A 27,425-nucleotide genomic window follows, 5' to 3' on the forward strand; every position below is an offset into this window, starting at 1 on the left:
TGAAAGCAAGGTCTTTTCATCGCTACCTGATGTAGAAGGAATAATTCCGTAGTCCTACGTTACAGATACTGGCTGTTGTCAGGAGGTGAATGCTCAGTAAATCCTACAATTTCCATTGACGTGCACATTCTGTTCTCTGTTACTAGGTCTTGCTGTGTTTTCCAAATGGCTTTCACTTGGATATCTGAAGCAAGGTGGGGAAAAACCCAGTAGCCTCAGGGGAAAATCTAGACTCCTTTCCATGGCCACCATAAGCAGCTGCATATATGGGCTATCACTGGTAGATAAAGGATCTGGGAATGTTCAGCAGTCCATTTGACTTCGTGGTGGCTCCAATCCAAAATGTTTGAATCTTCCGTTGTTGAAATGATAGCTGGAAACAACAGGCGATTTATATGACCTGTACAACATAGCCCTGTAATTGCAAGATTGCAGGAACAACTTGAGATTATTCATGGCTGTTATTGCTTTCTATTTAAAAACAAGGTATGTGTCAGCACGTTTTGGCTGTACAGGTCTTTACATTTGTCTGATGACTAACGCGTGGTCTGTGAGGATAACGTAAGCACTGCTTTTCCCATCCAGCCTTTCCTTGTGTGTGTGTATGGAGTTGAACGCATACAGTTAATTGATATCGCAAGCTCATTCTTTCTTCTAATTCATCGTTTGTCTTTATTGCACCATTTGTGGTGTAACTACACACGTTACTGTTTACAAAATGCAACGTGTGCATTAGCACTTGACATGTGACCAAAGTAAAGGTAGTCTAGTAGGCTGGCTGAGACATCCTATGTTTTGGAAACGTCCCTCAAAATTTAAGGGTTTGGGTCTTACCAAGGCTCATCAAAGATGATCAAAGGGTAATTAAAATAGATCAGAATGAAATATATTCTGCTATTTCTCCTCTGCTTTGGGAAGGTGAAAGTATGGCAAAGAAAGGCAAGATGCTGGTTATCGGACACTGTTTCAACATGCGAAGCATTGCAAAATTGCTGGATTCATGGCTGAGGTTCTGACATATGATGCTAATAGTAACTTGAACTGAACGAATTATGACCTAATTTATGAAAATAGGATTAGAGAAAGTCTTGGTATCAAGCAATCTGAAACTTGTTTTGTTGCAGAAACAATATGGACCGAAATGTGAAGTTAATCGAGAATTATAAAATCTTTTTTTGACATTTAAATACAGTAAATGACCCCAGTACTTTGAGGCAAATTACTTCTTGCAGCTTGTACATCAATGCAGCTGTTCAGAGATTATCAGTAATAGATGACATTTGGAATGTGCACAAAAGCAGGATGCCAGGCGATAACCATAAAGACTAACAGTCTGGTTAGAGTGGAAAAGACTTCTGAATACTGCTTTACTTTTCAGTGTATATTAAAAGATATAGCAAAGTGCTAACAATGCATCCTTCTGAAGAAGGAAGCACGTGCTTTTCTTTTGCAGGCACAGTTCTCTGCCAGAATTTGGAGGTAGTCTTTGCCAAATGTTATAGACTGTTGGGCAGAGATTTGGAGTGGAAAACAATACTTGTGTTTTGATACTTTAAATATTTGAGGCTTTGTCCTTTTTGATATAATTCAGAATTGTGGTCTGTGTAATTTCACAGTTACATAGTATAACCTCTATTGTTTAACTATATATTGTCTGAAGGAAACGATCAACAAATTCCCTTTGTCCCTTGCTGAACAGTGATACAGAATCAAGTCATCAAATGAAAAAATGTGATAGTTTATCTACAGAGAAAAATGTTTTGTTGGAGTGATGACAAAGAACTTTGTATTATCACATGAAATACTTCTAAAAATTATTAAGAAAACGTTTATTTTGTAATATTAAATAGTAACCATTTTGGGACATGACCCCAAGTCCTGCTGCAACCCCCCCTTGACTTCGAGATACTCACACAAATCCATATTCATGGCAGCATTAATGAAAAGGAGATATTCCTTTTAGAAATAGGAATTGATTAGCAGATGACCAGGCAGATCACCTTTTATTCCAGATGTTCTTAGAGGTAGGATGTCCCATGTTGTCTTGATTGATTAGGCTGTCTTACAAGTACCAAGAAATGTTGTCTTTGACTTTTTGTATGTTCTTTAACTTCTTTAGTTTTTCACTGAAATATTATTTATTGGCGCTTTTTTTTTCTGAAAAATGTCTAGTTAGTTTATAGATATATGTTATTTACTCTCAGAGGGCAAAGAAGCTTAAGCTGTACTCAGAACCTTTGTTTTATTTTTTTCATAAGAACACTTAGGAGCCCAATATGAAGTATCTGTATCTTATATTGCTGTAGTGAGCTTAAATAGGGGGAAACACTTTTCAGTAACATGGAAAAATAGCTCAGTTTAAATTAGGATATACTCCTTTCCTCCTCCCTTCCCAAGAGGAGGGATCCTGGCATAAAAAGGTAAGTTCAGCATCATGGGTAGGTCAATGATTCCTGAAGAAATGGTGTTAATGGCTCAAGAAATGACAGTTGAGTCCTCTGAATTAAGTCCTGTACCTGACTTCTCGTCATCTTGCTGAATGACTTTTAGGAAATAAGATTAATGATGATTTGATTAGAGTTCTGTGCCAGTACAGTAAGAATACCACTAACTGTCTATGCAAGCTGTCCCATGCCTACATTTGCATTATTAAGTGAACTATTTACCTGTTTACTCCGTGCTGCTTATGGACTGCACAGTGTCCCTGCTAATGCAACCGGGCCACTTCAAGGCTGAAGATATCTCATGTCCTGCCAGCTTCAGCCATTGGTAGAGTGTGTTGCTGCCTGCAGCTGATAGAGCAGGACGGTGGATGGTGTTTAGGTTACGTTTCTGCTGTTTTGAAGACCACATGGGTGTGGCTTATGATTTTGTTACGCATCTATTGATTGTGATAAATTGTTACCGTGATTTGCTTAACAAGATATAAGAGAATGTGAACTCGTTTCTATTTCATCTGTTCCAAAGACAGAGATGGTGTTGCATTGCTTCCTGATACGAACTCTGCCCTTACAAATGTCTCAGTAGCACTGTGGTGTTAATGCCTGCATGGAATTTGTGAATTTAAAATAATATTTTAGAAAGTGCTGAAATATCCTAGCATGAAAATTATTATACTTCTGGAAATCACTTTGTACTCTGTAAGCGGAGATAGACCACACCAGGACAGAGGCAAAAAGGTGGTATTATCTAGTACCTATTATGTAGGTACTTATCTCAGTATATTGAATGAGCACAGCATGGTGGAAATACATTTAATATGTGAATCAAGCCAGTAAAACTGCCTTAGGGATATCTATTTCCTGATTGAAAGATACTGTAGTGGCTTCTTCAAAACAGCTGATGTATATTTTAGATGTCTGTAGCTTTTAAACTTCTTTTAAAAATTAAATAGATCGGCCAAAAAGTTCTGTAACAACAAATACTCAGTGCACTGCTTCTGAGAGAATTCAGGAGACAGAGCCTATTAATATTAAAGTGAATCTGAGTGATATGAGTCTGCAGAGAGCAGCATAAATGTATTTCTTAGTCATCTCCTGCCCTTCTCCTTTCATAACTATGCCATTTATGTTTTAAGACAGATGTTGACAGTTCTGGGATGCAAATGTGCGACGATCTAAATTATGTTTAATGCAGCATTTCATCCCCTGCCTCTGGTGCAGCAGAAAAAGTGAAGTTGTAGAGCAGAATGTAACCAGTGGGACCCTTCACTCTTGTAGTGATAGAGGAGCTTGGTTTTTTTAAAAGTCAGAAATGCATTTTATATTCAGATTATTTTTATTTACATGTTTGGTCACATGCAGCACGCTCATCTCATTTCTGTTGCCTTGCTTTAACAGAGATCTCAGCTTTTTTTTTTTTTTTTTTCTTTTTTAAGCCTAACCTGCAGCTCGCAGCAGCACCAGCTTCTTTTCACCATTCTGTTCACAAAAGTCTAACACAAATGACAAGAAGGAGCTTCAGGCTAACATCTTACCTAACTAGGTGTTCTGCTTTGTTCATCCCACAAACCATCCCCAGGGCGCTCAGCCACCTCTACCAAAGGGAAAGATCAAAGAATTGTCAGGTTTCTTCTCTAGATAATCCTGCGTGGCGTAGGCAATTACCCTTCACTTCAGATATAAATTCTGTAAAATGGGATTCTGTATTTAATATGCTGGTATGTTTTTAATTAGAATATCTGACATGGAAAGAATTAGAAATGGCATTTGCTTTCCCATAACAAAGTCCTGTTCAAATGACAGAAAGGTGTAATGGAAAACTAAAACAGTCCAATACATATTTTTGTGTATCATCTTCCCATCAGGAGCTGTCTTTACTGAGAGATAACGAAAATAAATGTTGCCAACCCCTTGCTATTCAAAAGCAAAAAACGCCCTGGAAAAAAAGAATACTTGGTCCAGTACACTGATTCATTGCTGTAACATAAAAATCCGCTGTTTCTGAGTGATGAGAGACTGAGAGATTTTCTTTTTTCCCCCCACCAAACTATTTAAAACGTGCTTAGAAAAGATTGTGTGTACCAACATCTGATACTGCATCCTAACCCTATAAACAATAATAGTCATTCAGGAACTTTTTTTTTTTCTAAAAACATTTTTTTTTTTCTGTGGATACTTATTTGCAAATAAGTAATAATAATAATTAATATTCTGGTGCATGTTTTAGCAAGTGTGAAAAGATGTCAATTTTCAGTTATTTTGGTTAAAAAGAAAAGCTTTGGATTAGGGAAGAGTGAAGAAAGATCCCAAGTATTAGAGAAGTATCAGTGTACAATAATCTTCCTCTTACAGTGCAGATCTGTATTCAGTGCTCTCTTTTTTAAAAAAAATATTTAATCTTACTTATATTTTATTTACATTTATTTTATTAACATATGGCATTGAAATAAAGCTGCATCAGGGGAAGTTCAAGATGGACATTATGAAAAGGTTCTCCACTGAGAGCGTGGTCGGTCGCTGGAACAAGCTCCCCAGGGAACTGGTCACAGCACCAGGCCTGTCAGAGTTCCAAGAGCATCTGGATGATGCTCTTAGTCATATGGTTTAGCGTTAGGTAGTCCTGCGAGGAATAGGGAGTTGGATTCAGTGGTCCTAATGGGTCCCGTCCGACTTGAGATGTGCTATGACTCTATGATTTGGTTTGGTTTGATTTGATTGGTAAGTGGAGGTGATAGCAGGGAGAGACAAGCGACACAGGTCATGGTGAAGACTCTAAATTCCACCTGGCAAACAGAAGGAATGGTTATAGCTCTCAAATGACTGTTCACCATGAATGAATTGCAGCGTTCTGAGTGGCATCATTCTCCAAGTGATTCTAATTGTGAGAACTGGACAGGAGATAAATCTCGCCTTAGCTGAGAGCTGTAGAGCAAAACCTGTTGTGACTTGGAGACACGACTCAAAATACAGGCTAAAAGGGATGAAAACCAAACCCCGCATCTTTAAATGTAGTGCAAATAGTTTAAATACAGTAGTCATTACTAAAATCAGTGTCTCTAATTTAATCAGAGTTTTTAAAGAGCTTTTCAACCATTTTTTTTTTTACCTGAAGAATAGCTAGTCCCAGAGACTGCTAGATAACTGGTGACTGAATAACTGCATTATGAATTTCTCTTGAACTCAGAGCACAGGTATTTCTAATAACAATCATAAATGATTGAGTCCTAAAGTGACTTGATTCCTTAGATCCCATCGCACATTTTTAATACAAAAGACTGCTACGGAAAATCAGCATCTTAACTCATTCTATAAACATGTTAAAGTTTGAAAACACAGCAGCAGTTCTCCAGCCCTGCACAGAATGCTAATGGCTTGTCAGTGACTAAGAAGGGTGGAGGACATCTTAAATCCAACTGCCTTTGAAGAGCACTTAAACACTTCACCTTGGACAAGGGAGGAGAGTCTCATGCTAGTCTGATACTCTTGTGCTTACCTGTGCTCTTGAATGAGGTATCAGACACAAGAGGAGCTACATATCTATGGATGAACGGGGTTTGATCTACAGCTAGTTATCTAGGCAATTGAGTGATGCAAATACTAGTACTGATGGCAACTAGGCTGAGAATTAAACCTTCCTATTAAGTCATTAAACACTAACATTAAACATTTTCAATGCAAGCAAGCTATCAATGATTTGTGCTGTAGAGACAAAAATCTCGTTTAAACCATTAATTTTTGTGGGGAAGCCAGTGTTTAGACTTATTTAAACCATTAATTTTTGTAGGGATGAGCTTTTGTGGGGAAGCCAGTGTTTAGACTTTCTGTGTGGAAACAAAGAAGTTGAAATATATGACAATTTTTCTGAGGAAAAAAGCATGTGTGTGGAAGGCTAGATCAAAGATGACTTACTCTGTATTTGCTTCACAATATTGTTGTGCAACAGATGAAATGTATTTTGTAGCTACAGAAAAACTTCTGACTGCCTCTAAGCCGCTATTTCTCTTTGAGTGATAGGCAAGCTCATATTTACACCCTGATATGTTCCATATTTAGGATGGAGTCAAATCTTAGCACGTACTACTATATTTTCCTGTTTCATACTTCCCAGGTTTTTTTGCGTGATCAGGTGGGAATGTGACTAAAAAGTTACTGTCTATACTGGATCCAATCCAAGATGCTGAAATGTGTTAACTTGTTATGAGTTTAAAGATACTTATGTATATTTATCTTCTCATGTTTACATTTAGAAATAGAGATAAGGACATTGAAAAAAAAAAAAAAAACAACAAACCAAATATTCTAAATGTAGATTTTTCTTTTTATTACTGTTATTCTATATTTCCTTATTCTGGTTCATTTAACATTGGGCTGTCATTGTTACAGCAACTGGTTTATGATGCAGCAAAAGCATTGTGTAGCCATGGCTAAGAGAGGTCTTCAGACAGCCTCATGCCGCTTTGCCAGTGCAAAGCAGACAAAGCTTCCTTAATGGAGAGGTTTGGAGATGATGCACAGAAAGAGTAGAGGCTGCCCTCAACAAACTTCATGTAAGGCAGTGGTGGATAGCAGTGGTGTGTATGGAAGCAGTTGCATGAAGTTATTCATGTTGTCATCTGGCAAATGTTAGATAGCTGATAAAGTACAGATCGAAGATAGCGGCGTTCCATTGCGTAGAGTCATAGAATCATTTGGGTTGGTTGGACCTTAAAGATCGTTTAGTTCCAACCCACCTGCCATGGGCAGGGACGCCTCCCACCAGACCAGGTTGCTGAAAGCCCCATCCAGCCTGGCCTTGAACACCTCCAGGGATAGGGCCTCAACAATTTCTCTGCGCAACCTGGGCCAGTGTCTCATCACCCTCACAGTGAAGAATTTCTTCCTAATATCTAATCTAACTCTACCTTCTTTCAGTTTAGAACCGTTCTCCCTTGTTCTATCATTACACTCCCTGATCAAGAGTGCCCCCCAGCTTTTCCGTAGGCCCCCTTTAGGTACTGGAAGGGGCTATAAGGTCTCCCCAGAGCCTTCTCTTCTCCAGGCTGAACAACCCCAACTCTCTCAGCCTGTCTTCATAGGAGAGGTGCTCCAGCCCTCTGGTCATCTTTGTGGCCAGGGGGACAGGTTACAAAAAAAAACCCAAGACCAACAAAATAGGGCATTAAAGGTCCAAATATGTCTAAGCTTACAGCAGCAGCGATGTGACATGTTTGCCAGGGCTACCCATTTCGGCTGTCAGCTTCTAGGTGTTGTGGGAATTCAGAGCTAGAAGGACAATGGTGCTTTCTGAGTTTAGATCCGGACAGATCTGAAAAATGTGCATATATGCATCATCAGTACTAATGCACACTGATGGGGCAGAGTCCTTCAGCTGTTTGGCACACTCGATCACTGAATAACTGTAGGAAAAAAGTACTCAAATATCCTCAAGAATACAAAGGCAAACTCCTCCTCTTACAAAAAGTCACAGTGTCTTCACTGGCCATCAAGAAAAAGTAGAACTGCAGTTCTTAAGGTCTTATCTGAAAAACCTCGCATAGTAGAGTGCAGGAAACTCAATTTATCTGTCTCAGAAAGATGAAGGGCTGAGCCAACCCTGCTGGGATTAAAGCAGTCGCACTGTTTCATGCTATATAAAGCATTTTTCATCATCGTGAAATACAAAGCTAATGTCCAAAGCAAAATGGATACCAATGCACTGTGATATCGGATAAGTCCAGATATTTGATTTTGGTCTGTTGCTCTCTTCTGATTTCCCTCCTAAGGGTGCAGAGAAACGCTTCAGTTTAACAGGAGATGGAAAACAGTTCATCTTGGCAATTGGCCCTGACACTCCTGCTGAGCAGAGTCCAGGGTTTTTTCTTCTTTTTCAGTTTGGGATGTTTTTTGTTGTTGTCGTTTGGTTGGTTGTTTTTTTTTTTTTAATAGGATGCCCATAAGAGAGAAATGTTCCAATGATGAGCAGGCACTCAGCATGGTTTGATTTGCGCTATTCATCAAGGGGAGGCAGAGCCAAATTTATCTTGTATACAACAAATAACTGCTGTCAGACCTCAGATAAAATGTCTGAATTGAAGTTGATTGCTGGGAATAATTTTCTGAGAGAGAAAGTGATTTTCTTTCTTTGAACATACTTTGTGTCCTCGTTCCTTCAAAGGCTAGCAGGCAAACGGAACTTGTTTTATACTGCACTGTATGCTTTGTTCATCCTGGGTTGAGATCTCGATGCTGTTTCCAAGAGGTAATATGTTTCAAATTATGAAACATAAACAGAAGAGCACTCGTCTGTGTGGCCAGAGGTCAAGATAACCTAACTTCAAGAAATGGCATCTGAAAATCTGTGCCTTTTACCTCAGTGGCATAATTTTGCCCTTCTGTAAGTAGACTGCATGATACAGCAGATAAATGTTAATCCCCATAACTTCAGATTTGCAATGACGATAAACCCCTTTAAACTGGACCCAGGGGTAGTTTGTCACATTTAACAATGCCTATAAACTGTGACTCTTGCCTCATGAGGTGTTTATTGCGTATGCTAAACGAGGAGGGGATATTACAAAAAATACAATATGAAGCTATATAATTAATGATGGTAATAAAATGAATTTGCAGAAAAGGAAGTAAAACTACAACTGTAAAAGTACTTCTATCAAGGTTTTAAGTGTATAGTTTGTGCTTTTCTTTTTAAGTCTTTGTCCAAGTTTTATAATAGGGAAATGGGAATTAAAAAAAAAAAAAGACTAAAAAAACCCGTTAACCATTCTGCCATTAAGCATTGATACTGTAGGGAGAAGATAGGAGAGGGAAGGAGACCTGAATTTTATTGAGGTAAAAGTTAGTAAAATTCTCTAACAAGTTGAAAAGAAAGGACCGTTGATGTCATGGTTATTGATTTCGGAGAACGCTAAGGTAGTCATATCCCTCTATATTTTTCTTCCCTCTCTCCTCCTTTGGAGTGGTGATGTGCTCAGGCTGTCACAGTAGAGATTACTGCTTTTGTAGTAACTTATAGGTGCTTCTCTGCAGACGTTTGGTGATTATTTTAACCAGCTACTGGTCTTTGATTCAGGAAATAAATGACATAAGTGGAGGGACTATTTTCAAAAGTTAGCAATAGAAAGGAATATATGCATCTCTAGCCACTGAGCAGGGTTGGTTTTTTTTCCTTGCAGGTTCCAAAGGCACACTGGGAAAGCAGCTTTGACACTACAGCTTCCTCTGTGTGCTTTTATATCAGTGGGAGATCTTTAGGCAACCTAAATATAGGGTTATTGACAATATTCATATAGTGAATTCAGCTTCTGTTAAGCCTAATCTCAGGTATTGAAAATAAAATCAGAACTCAAACAAAATCTGCAAATGTTATGTCATTATCAGAGGAAAGGAGGAAAAAAAAAATGCCCTGGGACTGACTGACAAATCTATTTAGGAATGAGGCAGAAAGCTTTTTATTTTCAGTATGGAAGCTCTGTGAAGAGTATGTTGGCAAATCTGACAAGTTGTCACTGAGAGTCCTCACTTCTTTGGTGGACAGCGATAGACACTATTCTCATATTTGGTGTAATTTCTTGAGTGTAGTTCCCAGGACACTAAAAGTTGACTGCATGGGAAGCGACAACAGGATTCCCGCACACGTGGCAACCACTGGCAGGAGTTGTCTGCACCTGAATTTAGGGATGCACTGAAACTACTCGTATAAATGAATTGGAAGATTTAGTAAATTAAGAATTAGATACCACAGTAACTGGGCGTAATGATGATTCCTCCAGCTAACTGTTTGTGCTATATGCTTTCCACGATGTTCAAATACATTAAAATACCTATTTAGTTTGAATATAAGGGTATCCTTTCTCTAAATCTAAAAGGCCATGTCTAATTAAAATCATTATTCTATATAATTTTAAAAGATGCTATTAAAGACCTCTTTACAGATACTTAATTCATCCTTAAACTTTTATTGGTTTTTAAACTTGAAATGTCCAAGATCTTTTCCATTCAAGTTCTTAATTACAAATAAAATGCTTGAAATAATTTGTGTAAAATTGTAGTTAGTTCAGCTTATTTGTTGATGTTCTTTGAAGGATGGTTCATAGGAAAATAAGAAGCATCATCTTGAATCTCTATCTAAGACTTAGAAGTCAGAACTTCTGTCCTGGCTCAACAAGCATTTGTAACCTAAAAATCTCATTGATTAATTGATCTGATTTTGAATAGCCCCTTTCTAGCAAACTTAGAGAATGTGTTCCTCATCAGACTCTTAATTTTGAAACACTTAATTCAGAATCCCGATCAAATCAAGCTCTATTATACTTCACATATTTTACTGGTATACTTCACATCCTGCTATAGGAAATTATCGCTATTAATCAGGATGCAAAGCTGTATTTGACAGTGACATGTGATTTGCTAAGTAACATAAACACTCAAATTATAAGCAAGAAGTTGTCATCTACCTCTGACAAGCTCCTACTTATTATGCTCTTGGTAATTGTAACCTTTAATGCTTGCTCTCATTTCTAAAAGCATTAAGTGCAGATTAAATCATGACTGTTTTGCCTACATTCTGGTAACCCTGTGTTGCTTTTTATTTTTGTTACTTGTAGGCTGGATAATGAGACCGCATTGGTAAATCCTGTTAAACCTAGCTAAATCTCCAAGACAGAGTCCATCTCCTAACTTAAAATATTTTCATTGAGTTTTGGTTTCGAGCTATATTCTTCTGCCAGACTGCTTTGGCACAAAATGTGGAAATTGTGACAACCATCTAATAAACGTGTGTCCTTTCAACAGGGTAGGCATTCAGTTCTTCACATTCTGGGTTACCGCAGGGTCTTCTCAAAGCAGCATGTGTAGAGGTTACTTGTGAACTGTTAATTTATTAATAGAAGTATTTCTCATAGTAGCTCATGCTGGGCAAAAGAAATGTAAATGAGAGAAAATGTAAGGATTACAACTCATTCTTACTTTGGTTCTGAAATATGGATAGCCTGTTACTTAAACCAACCATTGCCAGGCCGAGGGGGATTGGAGAATAATGAAGCTAATTAGTCAAAACAAAATGATGGGTTGACTTCCTGGGTTAATTAAGTGCAATTCCCTAATGAAGCAGTGCCTTTGGCACTTCTGTTTGGCCATCAAAAGGTGACGCTGACCTCTGCTGTGAAACCAATCACATCTACTGTGTGATCACGGTACAAAGTAGCTCTTTCGATGCACCACCAGTTAGCAATAGGTGTGGTGGGGCTGTTTCATCACTTTGGCTTCTGTTTGTTTTTCTTTGGTCATCTTGTACCCACCACACAATTCCCTCTGTGCAGAGCCAGTTGGTCTGTATTTTTACAGTGGTTACACAATAAGGTGCTGCTCTGTGATGAGCTACAACATCATTTTCAAATAAAGAAGAAAAAGTAATCGACTGTGAGACTTACGAGAACAACATTTGTTCTCCCTCCCCACACCCAGCCCTTTGCAAGTCACACTTTGTGAGGCAGAATCTGGGTCGTCTCATTCCGAGTAACATCCCAATTCCTTTTTGTTGCGTTACAGAACTGCAGGCACCCATGTTAAACAGCTGGAAAAGATTTACTGCTTCTGCAGAGGTGTGTGTTGGTGCACGGCAGATAGCAACAGTGAGACGTGTGAAATGATGTCATATGTCCTCCTTATTCTGGAATTGGTGCAAAGGAGGTTTCAAACGGAATTTTAGTTTCTTTGCATTTGCTTTAATAAGAAAGGTTTTTTTCAAGAAAAACTTCAAGCTTCTAATTTTGGGAATAAAACTTCCAGTGTTTCAGTGGGATGTGGACCTAAATTTGAACTGATGTCATGGATGGAATGACCCTTTTTTCTCTAGCGCCAGCTTGTTCTTGCACACAATATTTAAGAAAGCTATTGCTATTCTGCAATAAATATGCGTTCCTGAAATGTGATGGGCTAGGTTGCTGTAGGTATGTTTACAGTTCATTAGCACAGGAGAAGTTTGGTTTGGTGTTCTTTTCATTTCTTTTTAGTATAAGCATGTTATGTCCAGCACTTGAATATCTGCTTATCGAATACTTATATTTCAAAACTGTTCAGAAACATGTCCACGCAGCAGAGAAATCTTTACCTTTGACTGTCAATTATGGGATAATATGAGAGAGGAGTGCAGAAAGAATTACCAGACCATTGAAAATTCATTTTATCAAAGTTCATTATTTTCCCTGAGAATGAGAAGAAATACATTTAAAACTCCTACATGAAAAAGCATATTGAGTTGGCAAAATGTTATCAGGGAGCTAACCTTCTAAAGTTTTTGATTACTTGCAGTTTTCAATTATGAAATTTAGCAAAAAGACCCCATGAATTTGATGATCAAGGTCGAGTGATGAGATCTTGGCCCTACTACTCAGTTGTTACAATGATTTACTGAAAATGGTATTGAGCTATGCAGTTGACACCAGGTAAGGATTAGAGGGGTTTTTTTCTTTCTTTTTTTACCTCGGTATATCCAATCTAAATTGCTTTCAGTTTCTAGAGTGTTTTGGAAGGTTTCTATGTGCAAGCCTGTTCCTGTGAAATCAGGTTTTAATGCAAAGTCGTAGCCTTTTAGAATTCTATAAGAGATGATATTGTGCCGTGATGCACTATCTTGTCTTCTTATCTGTGTCTTTGCTGGTGACTTGAAGGTGTTATCCATATATAAAATAAAACCAGTACGATCAAATATTTAAAAGGTCCCTTAATATTTCAGCAACTCTCAGTAATAAAACTCTGTTTTTTCTTTCCCACTCTCAGAACAAAAGCCTCAAAAACAAGCTCCTGTCAGGAAACAAGCTTTGTGGTATTCATGCAGAAGAGGTAAGTAAGGTTCCTTTCTATTCTGAATCTAACATAGCCGAAAGAAGCTTGCGTCACAGTCTTCTCTGCTGTTCTGGTATAGGTTACATTCTATGTGTGTATGGTGAGTGTTCCTAAAGCGCTCTCAGCTCAACTTATTTCTGTGACTTCACTAGAAGCAACTCAAATGCATTAGAAAGCAAGCTGCAAACTCAAGTTTTAGACAAAAAAAAAAAAAAAAGTTTCTGCATGCTTATGAAAAGTATATATAGCTCTGCAGCTGTATATTAAACATCTGCAACATATATAAAACTGATTTCCTTTCCCCGATCTCCATGGCTAGAATAAGAAAGGAATAGCTAAATGCCTTTTAAAAAATAATTCATAGAGACAGGAAAGATTTATTATCATTGATTCCTAAAACATTTCATTACTTCAAGGTAAAAAGGGTCACTTTATAAAATGCAGGGAAAGAAATCTCCCTTCTACTGAAGAGCGTTCTAGCAAACATTGTTGATGGTACAAAAGCTCTATTTTTTTGCAAATACATAAATGTACAAGTGAATGCATTCATGCGAGCAGCCCCTTTAGCTACTTTACTTTTCATGAAAGAGCATGTTACTATATATGAATCTGATTTACTCTTTTACGTGACTTTAGTCATTTTTTTTTTGCATATATAACTTCTGCGAAAGTCATTGCACTTTGCCAGAATGAGACAGAAGCGTAACACTTCACTTCTTGACAAAAATTTTCATAATTATGGTTGAATGTGTTTTCTTCATTAAAGACTCTACTTTTTAACTTAGAGGTCAAAAAGCATGAGGCCAAAATCGTGATTTCTAGTTATAGTACCTGTTTAGCCTAACTGAAGATCTGCAACCACTCTATCTGAGAAATCCTCAGTGGTAGGAGATAATAGGGGTTTGGGGTTTTTCGGTAGCTTGTCAAAATCTCTGTTATTTTCCTATGTCACCATTGTTGCTTTCAAACATGCCACAGTATATGAATACAAATATATTTTCTTCTCTTGTTTACTGCTAAAAACTTGGCAGTGCATGCAACATAGCTTTCTGTTTTCCCCTCCTTTTCAAGTTTGTTTTTCCTAGCTGCATAACATCTTGAATGTTTGGTAATTAACTTGAAGATCTTTTCCCTGATTATATCTCCTTTAATATTTGCAACATAAATGCCTTTAAATCGAAGGGCAAAGCCTAAGATTAAATTAAATTTAGTGTACTGTGACAAGCCTTGCTGTCAGAGAATTTCAGAAAACTAACCATAAGCTAGCTAACTCTCAAGGCAGCAGATTGTGAGTGCATTTTAAACCTTAAGAATCTCAGACTTTATGAATCATCCTGGCAAATTTGCGGCCTTTAAGTGGGTTAGTGCCATTAGAACAAGCAAAGGTACTACTGGAGCATCCTTTTTGTTGTTGTTGTTGTTCTGCCAGTTAGGTGGTGTCAGCCAGAGAAACACAGTGTATTTTCTGCTCTTTAATTAAGCACTATACTCACCAAGCATAACCACTGTGTGAAATCGGTATCCTTTTAGTTATTAGATCAAATACTTTTCATGGATGGCGTTGCCTACCAGGAAGCTCCTGCTTCATTCTGCGCTCTCAGACTGCATATAAATGTTTTTAGCGTGCCCTGTGATTCCTTCTTTTCCAGTTGCATAGATGGGAGCATGCTTGTGGTCCTTTACAGCCTATATGGCTGGCTTTTCTTCTCCCGAAATTCAGACCCCTGGAGAAAGGAAGGCAGGGCAGTGCAAACCTCAAACTTCCGAGGACACGGGAAAGAAAATATTGCCAGATGCTGTGGTTTAGAGATGGCTATCAACCCATGTCTAATGACGGTCTTAGCTGGCTGACTGCACCAAAAGGCGTCGGTTTTGTAAGTCCTCTCCCTAGAAGCACAGAAAAAACACAAACCAACCAAATTTTATCACAAAGAATTACAGGTCATATATGTGCTTTAAGTCCCTTATATTACACGCTGAATACTTATAGCTCCATAACTCTTGATTTCATCACAGGTTTGTGATTTAGCGAATGAGCGATACCTTAATCGTAACGCTTTTACGCCTCTATAGCCGTTTTGGATACCTTATACGTCATAGAGACTGTATACTTTCTTATGCACGACCCCAAGGGCAATTAAAGTTGGTTAAGGTTTTCTCATAGGTCTTTAGCTGATGTGGAATATATTCTGTAGTTCTACTGATTGCATTGCCCAGATCAGAAGACAGGGTGATTGAGTGTAGGCAATTGGCACCTTCTGCTGTGTAGATGAAATAATAGTGATGTAGATGAATAATAGTTACAGAAGGTAGAAGTGAACTGAACTGATGTTGGCTATTTGGTTCGGAATTTACAGATGACAATAACCAATTTGGCTTTACTTCTTAAATATTTAAAGCAAGTTCTAAAATTTTATCTTTAGATTCATTTATCCTTCCCAAAAGTTTGTCGCTGAATTTGACTGCACCAATTGGAAAGACATCAAATCTTTCTAAAATCTCCAATTTACAGAAGATATGCTGCCATCTGTAATATGTTATGCTTATGGATGTGCTGTATCAGTGACTGTGGAATAGACTTCTAAGCCATCCCAAAGAGCTCTAACTATTTGGTATTAATTAATGCGAGAAAGCTTATTGAAGATCAGTGGAGACTGTGGATTTTATTAAATATAAGTTATTATTTTGACAAAATTCTTAGATAAAGAGTGAAATAGGTGGATGTAATATATAAAAAACATTTCTATTATATTTTGGTTAAATAAATAAAAGAATGTAAAGACCATAACTTGAAAATATTTTGAGGATAAATTTAATAATATTTAAAATAAATGTCAGCCTAAGCTGATAGAAATCAACATAAAAGTGCCTATTTTAGAGAACCTGGTCACAAACCGAGAACCTAGTTCATTTGGATACTCTCTGGAACTCCTTGGTCATTCCTAAGAAAAACCTATGCAACACTATGGGAACTTTTTCACTCTAAGAAAAAGATGATTCTTCGAAGGTGATGCTTTCAGTTATGCTTCATGGAAAATATTAATAACATCACATGTCTAAAATGTGTAAGCCAAATGGTTATTCACAATAGTACTAACTCGTGTGTTCTTTAGGTGAGTGCTATTTTACATTTTCCTTGATACTTTTGCCTGGTTTAAACATGCTAGCCTGGAAAAGAAATTGACGTAGATTTTGATTATTTTTCTGCATTTTAAAGCTGATCTAGTTTCTGCTCTTGTCAGAACTTGTTACCTTTTTTTTTTCTGTTCTTAAAAGCAAATAGTTAAAATTAAAAAAACCCTGATTTTATTACCCTTAATTTCAGTCAAAGAAGATTCAAGCCCAGCTGAAAGAGCTTCGTTATGGGAAAAAGGATTTGATTTTTAAGGTAAGTTTTACTTCACTATAGTTACCTAAAGTATTAGATTTACTATAGTATTGAAGTAAAGTAGGAGTGTGATAGCTGCCTTTATTACTTTAGTTCTAAGGAATCATTTCCTTCTCAAGATACCAAAAATAGCTCAAAGCACCACGGACAGACATAATACCATAATGCAATTTCAGAAATATCATCTTTTTTTGTTGCCTTTTTTTTTTTTTTCCAAACCACTGTAACAGAAACTGTTTTTTATTAAATTGCTTTCTGGGACAAGGAAGAGAAGATTCAAAGCCTAAAACATTGTCTTTGTTTTTAAATAGATGAAAGCAGTGGAAAGTATTTAGTTTATGAATTTATATTTTTAGATGCTCACATAAAGCAATGTTCTAGTTTCCTGCTGGCGACCAAAATCTGTTGCCCTGTTCCACAGATTCTCTAACACATTTTTCATCTTTCTAACTGAACAATACACTATTTTACAGATGTTTTTCCTTTGATTAGCAGTTCTCCAGGGCAATGTCAATTATTGTGCAAGAAAGACATGGACCTGTTGAAGCAGGGCCAGAGGAGGCCACGAAGATGATCAGAGGGCTGGAGCACCTCTGCTATAAGGACAGGCTGAGAGAGTTGGGGTTGTTCAGCCTGGAGAAGAGAAGGCTCTGGGGAGATCTTATAGCCCTTTCCAGTACCCAAAGGGGGTTTATGAGAAAGATGGGGACAGATGTTTTAATAGGGCCTGGAAACATTCCAGGTCAGGTTGGACGGGGCTCTGAGCAACCTGACCTAGTTGAAGATATCCCTGCTCATTGCAGGGGGGGTGGACTAGATGATCTTCCAGCCCAAACTCTTCTATGATTCTGTGATTGTCAACACTTAAAGAAAATTTTTGTGTTTGTGATAAGCTTGAGCGATGGAATGCTCCTTAAGTCCCTAGATCAAATTGCCTGCTATATGCTGAAACATCTTCATAAAAACTGAAGTTTCTAGGAAAAAAAAGTCTGTGGTTTGTACAATCCAAATGAATAGCCATTCTAGCTATCTTATTAAAAAAATAAAAAGGGAGGGGGGTGATGAGGAGGCAGGAAAAAAAAGGACGGAACATAGAGATGATTTGCTGAAGTGCATCAAGTCCTTGTTAACACAGGCAGAAGATAATCCCTGTTACAGAAGGAGGAGAGAGATTGAGGTCACGTGACTGGAGGCTGCTAATTGAGTAGTGCTTTTATTCCCAGCATAAAGGATGAAGATAAGTAGTCATCTTCAAAGTGACTAGAGCTAGAATTACTCACAAAGTAATTCATCTCAATATGAGGTCCGAATTGCCTTCTGGAAGTATTTAACTCTCTCTACTGTCTCTCTATGGTATGCATAGTACTCTAAAGATGGAATAATGGCTATTTCAAATACACAGTGTGACTTGTGTGAATATTTTTTTCCCTTTTTTTTTTTTCATGCACAGGTTGATTCCAAGGTTTTTCAGGAAAATTTATTTCTGGCCATCATAAGACTCAAACCAGGGGAATAGGTTTAGAGATAAAACCTAGGCATATTATACATCTATGCAGTTAAATTTTAATACCAGCTAGCATTAACAAAAATAACACATTTTTTCTTTAAATTCATTTTAACTATAATTAAGAGTTTGAACAGAAGAAAAAAATTATAGCTTCTAAACTTGCCTGGGTGTGAAAGCTTGTTTTCTTTGGCTGAGGCAGAAGGATTGTTCAGTACTACTATCTAATTATTGTTTTCGTTGTGCTAATATGCAGTGATCCCAAAAGCAGATCTGAATTATTCTAGGTTGTGTAGTAATGCTTAGCAAGGGAACACTCCTACCCTAAGCTGCCCACCTGAAAACAGCTTACCGAAGCAGAGAAGGAAAACATGAGCTTGAAGTAGCGAACGGATGGGAAAGGCTATCTGGCCAGGCACTGGCATACATAAAGTGAATTCTCCCTTCTCCTGATCCTACTTCAGTAAACTGTGACAATTCAGTGGTTAAAGTATAGATGTAAAGACTGGAGTTTTGTGGTGGAGGGGAGGGAGTTTTCTTGCGTTATAACAGAGGCAACGTGTTCTGGGTGAATGTGAATAGAAGTGGGTCTCATCTGACTGGGTATGGATGTCTGCACTGTAGACTCCATTTCTAATCCTTGGAGTCTGGGAAATACATCTTCTCCTAAAGACTATGTCTACATTTGACCACATAAATTAGGCCTTAAACTCCTTGACCTACATTGAGTAGACATCGTTCTTGATTATGAAGGAATACTGGGGCCACCAGCTTAGATGTAGGTCCCAAGTTACATAGGTTGAGTTCTGCTCTGAATGCACTTCCTTGCAAAATAGGGAATATGTTACTTGCTTTTTAGGGAAATTATTAACTAGCGTAATTAAAAATGCTTTGAGAACTTTAGATGGATGATGTTAACGAATTGTGAAGTTGATTCCAAAGGCCCACACAGTGACAACTGCATGTGCAAATACTTGAAACATCTCTTGGTTGTGTGCAATTCTGTATGCAACTGCCCGATTTGCTGATTTGGTATGTCCTTTATGTGTAGTCAGAAATATTTTTGCCAGGTTTATTTGTTGGGTTTTTTTTCCTGACTAAAGGAGATTTGATTTATGAAGAAAAGGGAACAGCAAACTTGTGCTATCCCCCTAAATTATCATGTGAGATGTGAGAAAGGGTAGGTTCGGTGTGCCGTTCTGCCTGTGTTTCAGGTCTGAAGAAAGAAATACTGAGTGAAGTAGAAGCCATTTGGTATAGGGTGGAAAGATATGTGTCTGATCAGAGAGACACTGCTAGGTTTGGGTAAGAACAGGTGGCATTTCATTTCTAGTTGCTTTGAGACTAGAAACTAAACAGATGGTTCTCTTTGCTGTTCAGGCTGTTTTGTGAAGCTCTGATTCTTTCTGATGAAAGATCTAAACGGTGGATGGAGAGTCTTCTGCCAGCACAGAGCACAAGTGGGGTGTGGGATAATCTCCTGGCTGCAAGTTACTGTCACGTTACAGGATTCTGCCCTTCCCCGCTTCCACTGCGTTCCCACCCCATGAGACCATACATTTTCTGTGGGCCTTGCTGAGGGCCTCAGGGATTTCTCTTCTCTATATAGCTCTGAAGGTTGCAAGCTTCCCATAGCAGTTCACCAGGAGGACGTAAACTTCATATTAGATTTCTAAAGGGCATGAGGGAATACTTCTGTCTGTTCCCATTAAACTATTGCTTTCTGTGGTAGAATTTATTGGGAAGGTCTATGTGAAGTAAGTAGGGGTTTTTTTGGTTGCTTTTTTTTTCTGCATAATCAGCATCGGGAAACTAGTTCATCAATTCTGGTAACTATTAATGTCAATGACTATACTGACCAGAGCTGTGGGCATTAAGTGGGAGAGGAAGATGAAAAAAAAAAAAAACCCAAAAATTCAGATGTGAGCAACAGCTAACTAGGCCGAACATACCAATGTATTTAATCTTTGTTCCATAGTAGCATTTAAATTTCAATAAGCGAGTAAATAACATCTGCCTTGCAACAAATTAGGTAATTGCTAATAAATATTCTGTACGTGGTCTTATCATGAGTGGGATGGTTTATAATTACGCACCTTCCTCTGAAGAGCAAACCACGTTTGCTTCTGTTGGGTCCAGAGTTGGAGCCGGTTCCTGAAGCAGAGCTGTCAAGGTGGGTATTTACTCTGGCGAAGTGATTGCCTGTGGCCCTGGGGGGTCCTTAGACCTCTCCACATGTTGAGAGCCACCAGGTACCTGGGCAATAGCATCAACTAGAGGGTATCTGAGAAGACAAGTGCAGGGCTGGGAGATGTGGGGCATTGGGAAGCGGCGAGGAAGGAGGTGCGCAAATAGAGAGGGGAAGGAGAAGGCAGGTGAGGAGGTTAGTGGGGAACTGGGAGAGAGGAACAGGGTAGGGAAGAGGGAGGGAGGAGAGAGGAGAATCTTACTCCCAAAGCTTGACACAATCTGCTGCTCCTCACAGTGGTCTAGCTTGTTTCCCTGGTGGTACTCTTGAACCCATATGTTTCTGTGAACCGCAGAATCACAAATTAGACCAAGAAGGGACTGTTTAGTTGGAGGAGGAGGAGGCTGAGGGAAGACCTCATCACTCTACAACTATTTGAAAGGACACTGTAGAGATGTTGGTGCTGGTCTCTTTTTACAGGTAATTAATGACAGAATGAGAGGGAATGGCTTCAAGCTCCAACACGGTAGATTTAGACTGAACATTAGGAAAGAATTTTTCACAGAAAGGTGGTCGGGCATTGGAATAGGCTGTGCAGGGTTGAGTCACCATCCCTGGATGTATTTAAGAGCCGTTTAGATGTGGTGTTGGGGGATATGGTGTAGGGGAGAACTTTTGTAGAGTAGGGTAGATGGTTGGACTCGATGATCCCAAGGGTCTCTTCCAACCTAGACGTTTCTATGATTCTATGATTGCCACTTCCCTTCAGTTCTCATTTATGCTCCTATGTAGTCTCTCAGGTACTGAGCGCTCAATACCTCAAAAGGACTAAGCAGTACCACATCAACATCTCCAATTTAGGATTGTCTTATAACCGCTTGCACAGACTTCTATGAGAAAGAGAAGGCAGGTTACAAATAATGGGTTTTTTTCTTCCAAAGACTTGTTTCATGAAAGTATTTCTGTCTGGGAAACACCTAAATTGACTACATATAAGGGGCAAAGGATGTGTTTTAAAGACTTACCTAACTAAACCAGTACTTGAAAGTCTGACATTTACAGTCAAAACCATTTACCAAATTCTTTGAAACAAAGTGCTACACCAATTAATTCATTATTTGGATGTGTGAAAAACATTTTAAACCACGCACTTGATATGGTAAATAGAGTCAAAGAAAAGCAAAATTATGTGAAATTGTTTTCACATCATACTGACTGGATATAGTAAATATTTATACCATTCCTCCCTCTAAAGTAAAATTGATGCCACCATATATGTTTTGCTCCTTATTAGCAATAGTTAATTACATGCCACAGTAAACCTATTTTCCAGAGTTGCAAAGTACTTATTTCTGTAACGCAGACTAGGAGATTCTGCATTCCCTACAGAGAAAGAGGTGAAATGATTAAAGAAAACCAAACAAACAAAAAAACCCACAAAACCGCCGAAGACCTGACTTTGCAGAGAACTTCTGTTAAGCGTTAAAATATAAATGAACTTGTTGCCTGGGCCTGAAATAATTGATTACATAATTTTAAATCTTTGATAAGCCTTTACAGAAGCGTTTTGTGTGCTTGCACGTGTATGAAGATGCAAAAGTTTCGGGTTTTTCAATGCAATTCAGCTGTTTGTATACAGTCAGCGGTCGGGCTTGACCCAAATCCACCCATTTCATAAACGTACATTCACTTCACCCATGATTTGCACCTGCTTGTATTACAGTTGTTATAAACTGCAGAAGTCGCTGACCTTGCATGTGTGAAAAATAAGTCCATTTAACACATTTTAAAGGATTCTTCATTATGTTCAAAGTACCATAAAATACCTTCTTTCCTTGCAGAAAGCTTTCCGAAAAAGCAACATTGTTTTCCTTAAACTGTATGAATACATTGATTTTTATTATTTTTTTTAGCACAAAAAGAATGCTCTTATCTTTGTTGCTGTTGTTACATTGCCCGGTAATGCTAAATGTAACTTCTGTAGCTCAATGTTAAAAGGAGATGATAAGAGAAAACTGAGGATGGTGTCCTATGGGCCTGTCATATCAACTTCCCTGAGAGAATACTACAACTCATCTCGCTTTCAGGCGGGATCTCTAGCCTGTAGTGTGTTTATTCATCCAGTGTGTTTCCTCGGCATCTGGATCTTTTGCAACCTCCCTTGGGAAATTTAGCAATACTGCTTAGGAAAAACAAAACAACAGCAAAAAAAGCTATTATAAAATATCAGTTATAAACATAAATGTAATGCAAAATATTAGAGTTTGGGGGTTTTTTGGTGGGGCTTTTTGGGTTTTTTTGTTTGTTTTTTTTTTTTTTTCCCGAGATCTTAAACCAGTGACTTTATTAGGGATAAGAAGTTCTATAAGCTGGCTACAGTTCTACAGGCTGACTTCAGCACATTGTATAACAGCTGAACGGTCTGGAAGAGGAGTCTTACTGGTTATTACACCTTTAATGTGCGGCATTTTTAAGCACATTAATTTGCAAGAATAACTATTAATGACTTCAGACAGGAAAATAGTCTGCAAAAAATTTCCCTGGACTTTGCCAGAAATGACTCAATGAATGAAAGTAGCAAACTGAGCCTCCTTTAAGCTACTTTATTTATTTTTTGATGTTTTCTCTTTGATAAATTTAATCTTGTTGGTCTACTGTGGCTTCTATATTATTCTTTGATTTTATTAGCAAAAAAGAGGCTATTTTTGTTTGGATTGGGTTTACTTTTTCTATAAGCCTTTCCTTTTCTTACAAAGGATGAAAATGAAATGAAAAGTGCCCACAACACAAGCAGAGTCTGATAGATGATGAAATGAAAGGTCTGAAAATATTCTTACAGACTTTTCCTTTTAAATACATAAATAAGAAAGGTTATTTCATATTTACTGAGATCAAAAATTCTTATACGCATGCGGCAATCCCATCAGCACTGCTTCAGTTTCGGCAAAAGCTGTTTTCTTAGGAGACTATAGAAAATTGAAAGGAGGCCTGCATGGATGAACAAGGTGCTCCTGGACAAACTCAAACACGAAAAGAAAGCCTACAGAGAGTGGAAGCAAGGACAGGTAGCCTGGGAAGAATACAGAGAAACTTCTGAGCAGCCAGGATTGGACTGAGAAAACTAAAGCCCAGATAGAGGTAAATCTGGCCAGGGATGTCAAGGACAACAAGAAAAGCTTCTACAGATACATCAGTGATGAAGACTAGGAAAAATGTGGACCCTTTCTGGAAGGAATGGGAGACCTGGTCACCTGGGACATGGACAAGGCTGACTTTTTTGCCTCAGTCTTCTCTGGCAATGACTCTAACCACAACACCCTGGTCACAGAAGGCAAAGGCAGGGACTGGGAGAATGAAGAACCGCCCACTGTAGGAGAAGATCAGGTTTGAGACCAGCTGAGGAGTCTTAAGGTGCATAAATCCATGGGACCTGATGAGATACATCCACGGGTCATGTGGGACCTGGTGGATGAAGGTGCTAAGCCACTGTTCATCATATCTGAGAAGTTGTGGCAGTCCACTGAAGTTCCCCCTGACTGGAAAAGAGGAAGCATAACTGTCATTTTTAAAAAGGGAGAAAAGGAAGATGCGGGGAACTACACACTGCTCAGTCTCACCTCTGTGCCTGACAAGATCATGGAGCAGATCCTCCTGGAAACTCTGCTAAGGCACATGGAAAATAAGGAGGTGATCAGTGACAGCCAACATGGCTTCACTAAAGGCAAATCATTCCTGACAAATTCGGTGGCCTTCTACAACAGTGTTACAGCATTGGTGGATAAGGTAAGAGCAACTGACATCACCTGCCTGGACTTGTGCAAAGCCTTTGACACTGTCTGCACGACATCCCTGTCTCCTATTTGGAGAGAAATGAATTTGATGGATGGAGTACTCGGTGGATAAGGAACTGGCTGGACGGTTGCACTCAAAGAGTTGCAGTCAATGGCTGATGTCCAACTGGAGACCAGTGACAAGTGGCATTCATCAAGGGTCAGTATCGGGACTGGTGCTATTTAACATCTTTGTTGACAACATGGAAAGTGTGTTGGAGTGCACCCTCAACAAGTTTGCCGATGACACCAAGCTATGTGGAGCGGTCGACATGCTGGAGGGAAGGGATGCCATCCAGAGTAAGCTGGACAGGCTGGAGAGGTGGGTTTGTGCAAACCTCAAGTTCAACAAGGCCAAGTGCACGGTACTGCACCTGGGTTGGGGCAATCCCAAGCACAAATACAGGCTGGGCAGAGAATGGATTGAGAGCAGCCCTCAGGAGAAGGACTTGGGGGTGTTGGTGGATGAGAAGCTCAAGATGAGTAGTCAATGTGCGCTAGCAGCCCAGAAGGTCAACTGTATCCTGCGGTGCATCCAAAGAATCCTGGCCAGCAGGTTAAAGGAGCTGATTCTGCTCTTCTACTCCAGACTGGTGAGACCCCACCTGGAGTTCTGCGTCCAGCTCTGGGGACCCCAACACATGAAGGACAGGGACCTGTTGGAGCGAGTGCAGAGGAGGCCACAAAGATGATCAGAGGGCTGGAGCACCTCTCCTATAAGGACAGGCTGAGACAGTTGGGGTTGTTCAACCTGGTTCCAGGGAGACAGTATAGCAGTTTTCCAGTACCTAAAGGGGGCCTACAGGAAAGCTGGGGAGGGACTCTATGCGGGACTGTAGCGATAGGATGAGGGGTAACGGTCCTTTCCAACCCAAAACATTCTATGATTCTATGTTCTGTATTCTCTGACTCCAGACAAGGTTCAATTGTATACAGGTTATTCTTTCACAATGCTTATCTAATTTTTTTTTAAGAAACCTGCAACAATTCGAACTCCATGTATTTCTGCTAATTTGGTCTATTCTAGTCTGCTAGCCTTAGTAGTAGAAAACGTTTTCTTATATGTCTTGAATCTTCCTTACTGAAATCAAAACCAATTAGTTATCATGCTATCTCCCATAGACTTGGAGAGTAGATTTATTTTTTTAAAAAAATCCTTCATTTAAAGCAATATTTTCCTTATTTTGAGATTATTGTCCTGGGTTTCTCACAGTGTTCTTGTTTTGTAGATTAACATATGTACAATTTTTTTTTCCAGTTGTGCTTTGCACTGCATTTGCATACCATTACTACTTCATGTTAGTCACATCTGAACTTGTTTTCTTTCGTCTCTGTCCATTTGCAGTGCCCTAAAATGGACGCTGAAGTCCAGCTGGACATTTCATTCAAGCTGAGCAGAGCAAAAGGATTTTTGTAGTCTGTACCCACAGTGTTCTCTTCCTTTTCTGCAAAAACATGACTTAGTGGTGATATCATCTTGAGTCGTTCATCCCTACTGCTCTATAGTCTGTATTTGGGTTATTGATTATTCCTGTCTGTATTTAGCATCTTATACTTGTCTTCAGTGAATGTCATCCTATTTTTTCCAGTTTGTCAGGATAAATTTAGATAAATCCCATCTTCTATGACACACAGAGTTCTGGTTTGATTTCACCAGAATATTTAATGAGTATATGTCTGGTTCACTGTTCAGTTCATGAAAGATACATATATCAAATAAAACTCTGTCCCTTAGAGAGGTAGTCTGATTATTCTTTTCAGTACTTTTCCAAAAATGGATTTTGTACTAATGGATCTAAAAGTCATGACCTCTTCAATTTCTTTTTCTGAAGATGGGTATCACACATATTCTTTTCCAGTCTTCAGGTTCTTCATGCACTCTGCTGAGTCTGTAAGAATTGAGATCTTAGAACCCAATACCTATTTCTAAAGCAATAAAAGTGATGATGCACAAACATGACTAATAGAAAGCAATCAAGTGAAAACTTATCAATCTGTAATTGGACAGAGTTGTATTGGAGAGAAAAATGATTTTTTGTCTAAAAAAATTTGTCTAAAAATTTAGGACTACACCTAAAAAAAGATGTCTGTGTATCATAGCATTTAAATTTGGCTGAAAAAAGGGGTGGAGGTGGTGGTGGAAATAAAACATATATCAACCCACCAAAAAAATCTAAAATAATTTGGGGAAGAAAGGCTTAAATAATACTTTGTGTCAAAGATATCGCATGGAATTTGCCCCGACCTCAAGAGATGACCTCAGTAGTATTATTTTGACTAATTATTTCAAACTACTATTTGTGCTTTTGTAGAAAAGGTCCTTTGAGTGTAGGAGATAGCATCATGGCTGGAAATATTGCAAAATGCTTTTCTTCATCTTTAGGTCAGGAATTATCTTTGTGCTAATATTACTAAATATTTGTGAGTGATAGATGCAGTGATTTGGTGGTTATACGTGCAGATCGGGTTGTCTACAAGCCCAGAGATTATGGAGTGGTTTGCATTTCATGCTCTGGTTCCATTTGTATACATTGGATTGTGCAAAGCCAGATAGAAAGGTTAATGACATTTTTCTTTCAAAGCATTTTCAATACAAGGTAATTAGAAAATCAGTAAGTTATATGTTGAATAGTTTAATCAGTAATTAATGCTCTTTCACGGAAGTTGCTGTATCCAGGGATGTATCACAGCCAGGAGCACGTTGCTAGGGAGAGCTGAATTTTCATGTTGCAGTGTGATAATGTACAGCTATTACTTTGATGACTTGCTTGAAAATAGGTGTGTTTTCTTCAAGGGGTGTCCTTGTTTGACAACAGTCATCGGGATGGCAGGAAAAAAAAATGTAAGTATATTCTTCAAAGCAATTGCATTGATGGCTGAGGGAATGGAAGTGTGGTGTAGACTTTATTCGTGTTTGAAGTTGTTGTTATGTGAAGATTACTCTATTAATCTGCAGATTTCTAGAATGCAATAATTTTACACAATTAAATTTTTGCTATTTTTAGAATAATAGGATTGAATATGAACTTTGTGCCAAGTTTTTTGTGCTGATGAATCTGGCAAGTCGCATCCTGAGGTGGATGACTGATGGGCTAGGTTGTGCGGCGTTTTATAGGTTGATATCATGAGTGAGAACTGATGTTTTCTTTGAGTTCTAATGTAAGAGACGGTGGGGCCTTCCTTGAGGTGTTTCTACTCTGTAGTATAATGAGTGTTGGACTTAGTCTTCATAGTT

General features: G+C 38.5%; 1 protein-coding gene across 1 annotated transcript in view; it reads left to right on the forward strand.

Annotated features, from left to right (window-relative positions):
• LUZP2 (leucine zipper protein 2) overlaps positions 1-27,425 on the forward strand; it is a 206,137-nt gene that overhangs the window by 122,076 nt on the left and 56,636 nt on the right. The window contains exons 6-7 of the mRNA XM_009886264.1: positions 13,215-13,277; positions 16,606-16,668. Coding sequence (XP_009884566.1) covers positions 13,215-13,277; positions 16,606-16,668 — 126 coding nt within the window. The remainder of the gene's footprint in view (positions 1-13,214; positions 13,278-16,605; positions 16,669-27,425) is intronic.

The sequence above is a fragment of the Charadrius vociferus genome, unplaced genomic scaffold (genome assembly GCF_000708025.1).
Source record: "Charadrius vociferus isolate BGI_N301 unplaced genomic scaffold, ASM70802v2 scaffold115, whole genome shotgun sequence".
NCBI lineage: Eukaryota > Metazoa > Chordata > Aves > Charadriiformes > Charadriidae > Charadrius > Charadrius vociferus.